The sequence below is a fragment of the Lacerta agilis genome, chromosome 14, assembly GCF_009819535.1.
Source record: "Lacerta agilis isolate rLacAgi1 chromosome 14, rLacAgi1.pri, whole genome shotgun sequence".
NCBI lineage: Eukaryota > Metazoa > Chordata > Lepidosauria > Squamata > Lacertidae > Lacerta > Lacerta agilis.
In genome coordinates this window covers 32,136,988-32,146,378 of record NC_046325.1, presented here as the reverse complement: position 1 = coordinate 32,146,378, position 9,391 = coordinate 32,136,988, and the positions used below count along the sequence as shown (strand labels likewise).

The 9,391-nt window shown below is 44.4% G+C and overlaps 1 protein-coding gene across 2 annotated transcripts; it reads right to left on the bottom strand.

Moving 5' to 3' along the window:
* Positions 1-2,245: 2,245 nt before the first annotated feature.
* ATP5MC1 (ATP synthase membrane subunit c locus 1) lies at positions 2,246-9,391 on the bottom strand. 2 transcript variants are annotated; one of them, XM_033170174.1, is made up of 5 exons: positions 9,296-9,391; positions 7,862-7,910; positions 5,476-5,553; positions 3,375-3,550; positions 2,246-2,482 (listed from the first exon to the last, which is right to left on the bottom strand). In XM_033170174.1, exons 2-5 carry the CDS (start codon positions 7,898-7,900, stop codon positions 2,368-2,370), a joined length of 408 nt encoding a protein of 135 aa, XP_033026065.1. In that variant the 5' UTR covers positions 7,901-7,910; positions 9,296-9,391; the 3' UTR covers positions 2,246-2,367. The 2 variants fall into 2 exon arrangements, with proteins under 2 accessions (XP_033026065.1, XP_033026064.1); XM_033170173.1 differs by having other exon boundaries at positions 9,210-9,320.

The window sequence follows — 9,391 nt, the reverse complement described above, 5'->3', positions numbered from 1 at the left end:
ACAGAAGGCCTCTTCCAGACGTCACGCCATCACGTCACACCGGAACTGGCCGAAGAATTTTCCCTTTCAGGGACAGAGCGCTTCATTTGGATTGATAAACGTTATTTCACCGCCCCCGCCTCAAATGCGCCACTCATTCAGCCTTATACGCATTTGTACTCAAAAACCGAGTTTTCACGCGACTTTTTTTCCCTCGCGCGTGTTCGAGGATCGAAGCTCAGACTCTCGCGCATGCGCAACAGCGGCAACAACCAACCAGCCCTCATGGGAAATTCCCTGTGATCGAGGTACAGCCCCGCCCCTCGCTCCCTGCCCCTTTTCCCTCGGGTTCCCACCCACCACACCAGCGCACCTCCCACAACCTCTTCCTGTCCCTCTGACGTAGATCTCTCTCTCAACCGACATTCACCATAGAGACTGCACGTCCTCCATTCCCTAGAGCGTATCCTTGCTCCACCATAGAACGCCCTAGAGCGTTCCGGGAAACGTCGGGATAAAAAGAAGCGGCGCCCATGTAGTCAGGCACTTGGGGAAGCACCGGGTGTGGCTGTGGGTGTGTTTAGTGGCGGGGTGACTGGATTTAAAACCCACGAAAGAAAAATGACCCCTTTTTAGGATGACGTTCTGTTGTTGTGAGTTAAATCTCTGCACCATTTAAGGGAAAGCTCTGAAGGTCACCGAAGTTCTGCCCTTTAACGAACCAAGGGTTAGCAAAATTCAGACGGAACTCCTCGCACTAAATATAGTATGTTCGTTGTAGCTTTACTTAAGAAATCATAGAATTGTAGACTTGGAAGGGTAATCTAGTCCAGCCTCCTGCGATGCAGGAGCTTTTTTGTCCAAGGTAGGGACTCCAACTTATGACCTTGAGAATAACTTTAAAAATTAATTTCAAACAGACTGAAGGAGGAACAGAAAATGGGCTTATACGGAATCAGGCCATAGGAGATACACACACACACAACCTGCACATTTGATACTTGCCAGGACTCCTTGAAGGGAAATACAGGGTTAGGTGTCCTAAGGTTCAGACTGCCCTCACTGCCTTTATATGGGGAGGTTTTGAACAGGGATAAAAAGGCCCCCTTTTTCTGTAACCCGCCAGGTTTTGTCACAAAACACAGAATTTTGGGGCTCAAAACGAGACTGAAATGAGTCCTTTAACATTACAGTCGTACCTCGTATTACGAACGTGCCTGCTCCTCACGGTCTGTGCATGTGCCGAAGTGTTCTGCAGTCGCGTATGCGCAAATATGCGCAGAATAGCAATATCGCACTTACGCGCATGCGCGATATCACCACTCTGGTCGCGTACGCTTTGGGGTGTTAACAGCACCCCGGAATGGATCAGGTACGTAACCAGAGGTACCACTATATATGGCAGCGTAGATTAACGTTTCTGAAAGATGGTTCCCACCCCGTTTCTTCTGAATCTTCCCTAGAAGTCTCAAACAGTATTTCAAAATGGCAGTGTTAACAATGCTATTGGGAGCTGGATATGCAGCACATTCTGCTGCAGATCCCCACGGTTGCATGGTTTTTAAATATGCCTAGTTTGTTAAAGTGGATTATTGTCCTGACTAGAAATACAGTCGTACCTCAGAAGTCAAACAGAATCTGTTCCAGAAGTCCGTTCAACTTCCAAAACATTCAGAAACCAAGGCGCGGCTTCCATTTGGCTGCGGGAAGCTCCTGCAGCCAACTGGAAGCCGCGGAATCCGTGTTAGATGTTCGGGTTCCAAAAGAATGTTAGCAAACCAGAACACTCACTTCCAGTGGCATGCCAACTTTATGAGGGATTAGAATTTACTAGTCTCAGGGTGCAGATAAGCTTGTTTAATTTTTGTAAAGGCTTTCATACCCTTTCCAGTTGCGGAGGGCAGTAAACTTGCTTCGGTAGTATAGAGACAGATTATTTGAAAATAAGTTATGCCTTTCCCTGCATGCAACTTCAGTATAGACCATCCTTCCTGTTCCTTACGCAAACACTTTATGGAATTGTGGGCCTGATGACATTCCAATTGTATCCTTCAAGCAGGTTGTAGAACTGTTCTCTTCCTACACTATTTCTTAATATCTGGGGGCTAATAGTGGCACTGACTTTTTAGCCAACTATATTTTATTGTATATTGCAAAAGGACTCTGTGCCAGATTGATTTGGCACATTACAATTCTTTGTTCCCCTTCTCAATGTGTATATTTAAGAATTACGAGCAAGCTCTTAGGATGAAAAGCACAAAACAAAAAACTTGAATCTTATTTATTTAGAGAAAGTTTGTTTAAATCTGTTAACACCCTGGCAAGGGAGGCAGGCTCAAACTGGAGAGGACACAGACAGACAGCAGCTGCAGCGTAGCTCCAAGGCTTTCACATGGCAAACAAAATGAGAAATGCCACCATCAAACAGAAGAGCCCCATGGCCTCTGAGAGGGCAAAACCCAGGATAGCGTAAGAAAACAGCTGCTGCTTGAGGGATGGGTTCCTGTAGGTAGAACAGAAGAGAAATCTGTAAGGTAAAATCCCATTGGCTTTTCCAAAATAAAAAGCTGCAATAGGCTTCCCAAGTCCACTCTTGAAAATGTATTTGTAGAACCTCAGAGTGAACACGGGGAAAGCTTTGTTAACTACCAGTCATGGATATATCCACCACATCTCACTTAAAGGTGTTTTGATTGTTCTTAAATTAAAGTTATACAACCATGGAAATCTGCTTTACAAAGAACCACATATTTCAAGCCCTGTCATTAATAAGTTGTGGTTCATAGAGAGTTGAAGGAAGGAGAGGCAAGACAGAAGACTGGGGGGAAGCATCCCTTAATTTAAATTTTGAAATACATGAGTACATTCTATTAAATCATATTATGTTCCAAAATCTGTGAAGATACTTTGTCTGAATACAAACATTTATGTGCTCACATACTTGCGAACCATGGACACACTTCACCAAGCAGGAACATTTAGAGAGAGAGACAAATTCTTCAATCCATACATAAGACAATAATTGCTTCTTTAGCACACAAAAATATTACATTGAGAATGGAGAGACAATAACCCAGCTGGTATGAGCACTGTGTGCACAATACAAGCTGATTCTTACATTAAAGGTAGCTTTGGTTATGATCTTTTTAACAGTGACACCTTTGACACTATTGGTTTGGAAAAGGTATTTTTTCTCATCAGCAAGACACTTGACAAGAAAATTCCATGCAGATTCCACCAATTCCTTTCTATTGCAGCTTTCCCTAGCTCCGGTTTCCAATCACTGTCAGCTGCTTTCTCCCAAGAGGAATGCATTTATGGTAAAAGTCTTCACACAAAAAAATCTACACTGCCTGCTGAAACAAAGCATAAATGCTTTCCCCAAGCTAACTTACCTGGCATAACCAATGATTAAACTACCAAACACTGTCCCAATCCCAGCTCCTGAACCAGCTACCCCCACAGTAGCAGCACCAGCACCGATGAATTTAGCAGCAGTATCAATATCACGGGAGACAGCACTGGTTTGGAATTCCCGATGAGCCAGCTGACGATTCAAAACTCCAAAAGGCTGTGGAGGAAGCAAGTAATTAGCATGATTTATATCAAGTCACTTTAAGCCTCCAAATCTTTTTCTCTTCCCAACAGCATTTAATGCAGATGTTCCCAAACAATGGGTGGGTAGACATCAGGCTGGCAGGACCTACTTTGTTTCTTTATTAGAACCTTTGAAGCCAAGCAGGGCCTCCACCAGGGGCAGGTGGAAAATAATGGCTCAGCTGGGTGGATCACTAAGAATGAAGAACACGGCTGGCTCAACCTATGGATTTGTGATCCGTAAGAGAACCAAGCTTGCAATTTCTTTCAGAAAATAAATCTCTTTCCAGTAAGCTAATGTGGGTGGGGCTTTTTTCAGTTGCTGATATTGTTAAGAGAGTCAGGAATCCTTGCCAAACAGATCCCAGGCTGCCTTCTGCCCATCTCCAGGGCAGGGGCAGGACATACCCAAGACAGGGTAGAGAAGAAAGAAGGGAAGAGGCAATGGCCTTGGACACAGACTACTAGTTTTCTAAGCATTGGCAGTGGGGTAGTGTGTGGGGAGAGAAAGCAAATAATGCTACTTAGGTGTCTCTGCTAGATTGTGAAATTGGGTGTTCCACAATCTGTAGCGTCTACCAGGGTCTGTTGCGTTGCTTTGCTTTTTGTGCCTGCCAACTCCTGGCTATTAGCAGAGTTCAAAGCCACAGCGAAAGCTTGTGTGTAACTGCCAAGGCAGCACAGCAATGATTCACAGAAGCGTTCCTGGGCTGGAACGATGGCTGCTTTCACTTCTGTGTCCATCTTCTGCCAGCGAGTTCCACTGCCCTATGCCAACTGCATCAAAGCAGGCTTCTCCAGCTGGCTATGTGGGCGCCTTGCAGCTAACACTTTGCTATAAATCACTTCCATAACCTGCTAGATTGTGAAATTGGGTGTTCCACAATCTGTAGCGTTTACCAGGGTCCGGCAGGCTTGCGTTGCGTTGCTTTGCTTTCTGTGCCTGCCCACTCCTGGCTATTAGCAGAGTTCAAAGCCACAGCAAAAGCTTGTGTGTAACTGCCAAGGCAGCACAGCAATGATTCACAGAAGTGTTGTCTTCTTAACTAGCTGAGTTTATTTACAAAAACAATAAATCTTCTCCCGGAGTTCTCAGTTCCATGACTGCTCCGGTCGGTGAAAACGAAACCAAGAAAACAGCACACACAAAGACCAAAAGCCTGTATGTGAACTGCCCACACAGTGACCAGTGTGTCACAGCAGAGCACTGAACTCTTTAGGCTCTGATACTCTCCACAGGTCATGGGGTGGAACAGAAATGCAGGTCTCTAGCAGATGTAACTGTTGTTCAGTCACCCTATTGAAATCTTAAGGGTGTGTGTGAAATGACCTCCCTTGTAATCCAGTTAAGAGATGTAGCAACCACTGAACCACAAATATGCAGATTCTGAAAATCTGTTTGATGTACAAACAGAGATATGCCTACCACGCACACAAAGAATACCAATTCTTAATATTTCCCAATCCAGTAGGAGTAAAAGGGAATTCTAGGGGAAGCTACTTAATGTAAACGTTAGAATAGCAACAAAAGGTTCATGAAGGCTTAAATTTATGCAATTTCCTATCCAAAAGGTGTTTTAAAATAAGCGAGGGTGACCAGTTGAAACATACACAGACAACATGTGTAACAGCATGCTTTCTTTTTTTTTAAAAAAAGGAAGGACATAATGATTTTGAAGTACTGCTTGCTTTTTAATTTTTAAAATATTAACATGGACTCTCAAAGCAACAAGACAGTAGCTTCTGCCAGGGAAAAAAAGTTTTTTTGTTTGGCTGTAGTTTGGTATCACTGTATGATGCTGTTAATTATTATTATTATTTTGCTCCTTTTTGTAAATAAAATCAAGGTACAAACAAAAACTGAAGATAGCACTGAGGAGTCATGCTGTTTATTCTTACCTGCAGAGTCTGAGTCTCTGGCCTGCTCAATATAGACAAGGAAGCTGGCCTGGTTAGAGCTCGAGAACAGCAGCGGAACTGGAAAGAAAAACATTAAATTCGTATCAGGATATAAAGAACTGCTCTATTCATAGACCAATGCAATCTGTTAAGACTGACAGTGGCTCTTCAGCATCATAGCCAAATATATTTCCTAGCTATCCCACTTGATCCTTCAAATGGTATATTTTAAGGATTTAACTTGATATTAAATACTTGCAAGATTTATCCTGTACCAGTGATCTAAGGCCTTCCCCCCCAACTGGTGATGAGGCACTTTTGTGCTGACCAGAAGGCAGTTCTCTTTCAAGATAGGTATGCCTATTCGTTATCTAATGTAATAGTAATAGTAAAACTTTATTACGGTCATAGACCAGCAAAAGAGAAAATAAAACGATAGTACATAGTATAAATATTTCTTAAATATCGTCTTTTAACAATACTATTTCAGATCCCATGTTAGATTAAAATTAAGCTAAAATTTAATGGGAGATAATTCCATTTAAGTATTATCTGCTATGGCTTGGTGGACGGCTTTATCGCTGTTGTCAGTTGATGTCATGACGCGTCTCAGTCTTGCTGCATGATAGCAAAATTTAGCTACAGTCATAGTTCGCTCTGGGTTGGTGTCCTCAATTAAATATCTAGTCAGCATTTCAATTGAATGGCCTGGTAGATTTTTTAACAGGGGTTTGATTAACTCCTTCCTCAAATCTCGATACAGAGTGCAGTGTAGGAGGATGTGGCTAATAGATTCGATTTCCTTGAGATCGCAAGGACATAGCCTCTGTTCTATTGGGATCCGAAGATATCTACCAGTTAGTAACGCCGAGGGTAATGCATTAAAACAAGCCCTAGTAAAGGCCCATCAATGTCTCGGGTTTTCTAACGACTTTAGATAGATGGCTGGGTGGTTTGGGCGGTGCTCATACAGTTGTCTGTACATTGAGGAAAGACGAGTTAAGGTGTTTTGGCGGTCGATATCTGCGATTCTTTCCCTAATAATCTTTTTCGCCCTTTTGCTTCCCATAGATAGAGTAGTCGCCACTGGCAGTCCATACGAGGCTAATTTCTTTTGAATAGTCTGCTCCCAAGTGGATTGAAAACTATCAGTTTGATTAAGGGGAGAAGACCATTTGGGGACGTTTTCACTCTTATCCAATACTGTAGAGCTGATTGCCATACTTTAGTTTCTACTTCCTGCACTCCAGCTTCTCTCATATTGGAAAGGACATATGAGCAAGAGGGAAAGTATTCATTGCTGCCTATTAAACCTAGCTAGAGACTCTAGGGGATGTGGGTGGTGCTGTGGGTCAAACCACAGAGCCTAGGGCTCGCCGACCAGAAGGTCAGAGGTTCGAATCCCCGCGACAGAGTGAGCTCCCGCTGTTTGGTCCCAGCTCCTGCCCACCTAGCAGTTCGAAAGCACATCAAAGTGCAAGTAGATAAATGGGCACAGCTCTGGCGGGAAGGTAAACAGCGTTTCCATGCGCTGCTCTGGTTCACCAGAAGCAGCTTAGTCATGCTGACCACATGACCTGGAAGCTGTCTGCAGACAAACATGGGCTCCCTTGGCATATAGAGCGAGATGAGCACTGCAACCCCAGAGTCGTCCGCGACTGGATCTAATGGTCAGGGGTGCCTTTACCTTTACCTAGAGACTCTAGACATGGGCAGTAATCTTCCTAATACTATTTGTATCAGGACTTGCGCATTCAAATATTTTTGTTCATTTTTAAAAAACAATCATTAGCTGCTTTGGGGGTCCACCTGAATTGATATCAAATGAACTGAACAGGTCTTTCTGATCAACTCGCATCAGCCCTAGTCGGCATGGCCAATGGTCAGGGATGATGGGAGCTGTTGTCCAAAAATATCTGGAGAGTGACAAGTTCCCCCATACCTGTCATAAATTCATTCTCATATATATGAATTCTGGCATAAGAATTGTCCTAAATAAATAAATAAACACGGTAAAAGCCATTTGCTGGTTCCCCTTACAGAGTCCAAATTACTTCCAAGATATAGATGTTTTGTTTTGTTTTCTAAACTGGAACAGAGCTAGTCACTCACCGAGGACTATTATAGGAATGCATGGGCAGGAAGACTAAAGATTTGTTGGCTTGTAACTTTTATTAACGTATTTGTAAGTCTGGTTTAACATACCCTTCAGAAACTATTGCTGACTGAGTTCAAATGACATATCAAACAGGTCACTCTTAGTTTTTCCTCTTTAAGAGAGATATCAAACAGTGATTTTACCCGTTGTAACAATGAATAATATGAGTGTAACATACTAAAGTAATCTAAGATACATTAAGGCACTTGCAAGCCAAAAATTCCTTACCAGAGCTGGCGAAGCCAGGAGAGCTACTGGAGTCTGCATTCTGATGATCCTGAATAAAGGGGGAAAGTCACATTTTACACAAACACCCACTGAATACTCTCACAACCAAGAGGGAAAGCCCACTGTGGACAAAATGGAGTACATTTCCGGATCTGTTTCAGGTATAGCTTTTTTATTAAGATTTTGCAAACTAAGTCCAGAATTAAAGGAGGAGGACAGAATGGCCTTGAAGGAACACTATTAATGGAGAGTCCAGTTATTCACAAAGAGCAAGGAAGAACCAGATAGCTTGTAACTTTGCATCAGTGACCTCCAACTATGGACAGACATCACAGATAAGGTGACAGACATGAAACCTGTCACAGGAAAGACAGATGACAATCTTAGCTTAGTTTGTCCAACACAACATTGCTTCTTACAGCAATTAGGCACTCAAAAATGGCATTTGACTTTGTAATTGATTGAAAGAAGGGCGTTTAAGAGAAACTGTGCATACCTCTGTTAGCTAGGAGCCACGAAAAAGCACAATTAGGTAACAGGACTTGCAAAAAGTTAGTATTTCAAAGCTGCTGTCCCCCTGAAAACAACCCCATCACAAATCTACCAGCTTCCCAAATCCTTTCCCATTTTGTGGGTGGCATCCCAATGACAGCCTCCACCATCTACACCTTCGTTAACTGCCCATACTGAAGAAGACATTGGCCAGTTCTCTTCACGTTAGTTGCCCTCTGCACACCTGCCCTCTACTCTTCTTAACCCACACACAAACACACCCCGTTCAGCTCAACAGGATCTCCTTATACCTTCGCCCTGCCCTTCCAAAAAAGCATTCCCAAGCAGACAAAACCGGCAGCTAACAGGCCGGTTGCACCAGAAGCCATCTCGCCCTGGAGTTTCTAGCCCACAATAAGGACTTGGTCCACCATCTAGTCTAGCATATCCGTTAGCAAGCAGGCCAATTTGCTGAGAGGGCAAGCTCAACGAGACTCTTCCATCCTCAGGGTCGTGGCTTCGAGCCCCACGTAGCGCGAACGATTCCTGCATTATTGCAAGGGGTCGGACTAGATGGCCCTCGCGGTCCCTTTCCAATTCTACGATTCTGTGGCTGCAACAACCTATATCTGTCAGCCGTCAAAAGGCACCCCTAGGAAGCCGCGAGTGATTCACTCGCAACAAGGATTCCGACGGGACGCCTTTGAACTGCTGTTCCCAATTCAAACGGGCCTTCGGGATTAAGGGAGTGCTCGTGGGAACAGACCCGAGCTCCGGGCCTCCCCGCTCCACTTGCTCCCCGTGCAGCCGCCTCACCCTCACGGGAGGCCTCAGGACCAGGCGGGCACAGACTCACCTTCGGGGATGAATAGGGCTGCACTGAACCTCAAAGTCGCGGCTCTCCTGACTAGACCCAGCCAAGCCCCTCCCGCCCTCGCTCACCTTGCCAATGTACCACAGCGTCCTCCGCTCCTATTGGCCGCCGCGACGCAAGGAACGCTGCCCGGCGGGGCCCCGGTGGCTCACGGGAGACGGAGC

What these genes read in the sequence shown, in the direction of transcription:
- ATP5MC1 (XM_033170174.1), bottom strand. Translation starts at nt 7,900, where the DNA reads ATGCAGACTCCAGTAGCTCTCCTGGCTTCGCCAGCTCTG. An exon ending in TCCTGGCTTCGCCAGCTCTG is followed by an intron (nt 5,554 to 7,861) that starts GTAAGGAATTTT and finishes TTTTCTTTCCAG; the next exon opens with TTCCGCTGCTGTTCTCGAGC. An exon ending in CAGAGACTCAGACTCTGCAG is followed by an intron (nt 3,551 to 5,475) that starts GTAAGAATAAAC and finishes CTTCCTCCACAG; the next exon opens with CCTTTTGGAGTTTTGAATCG.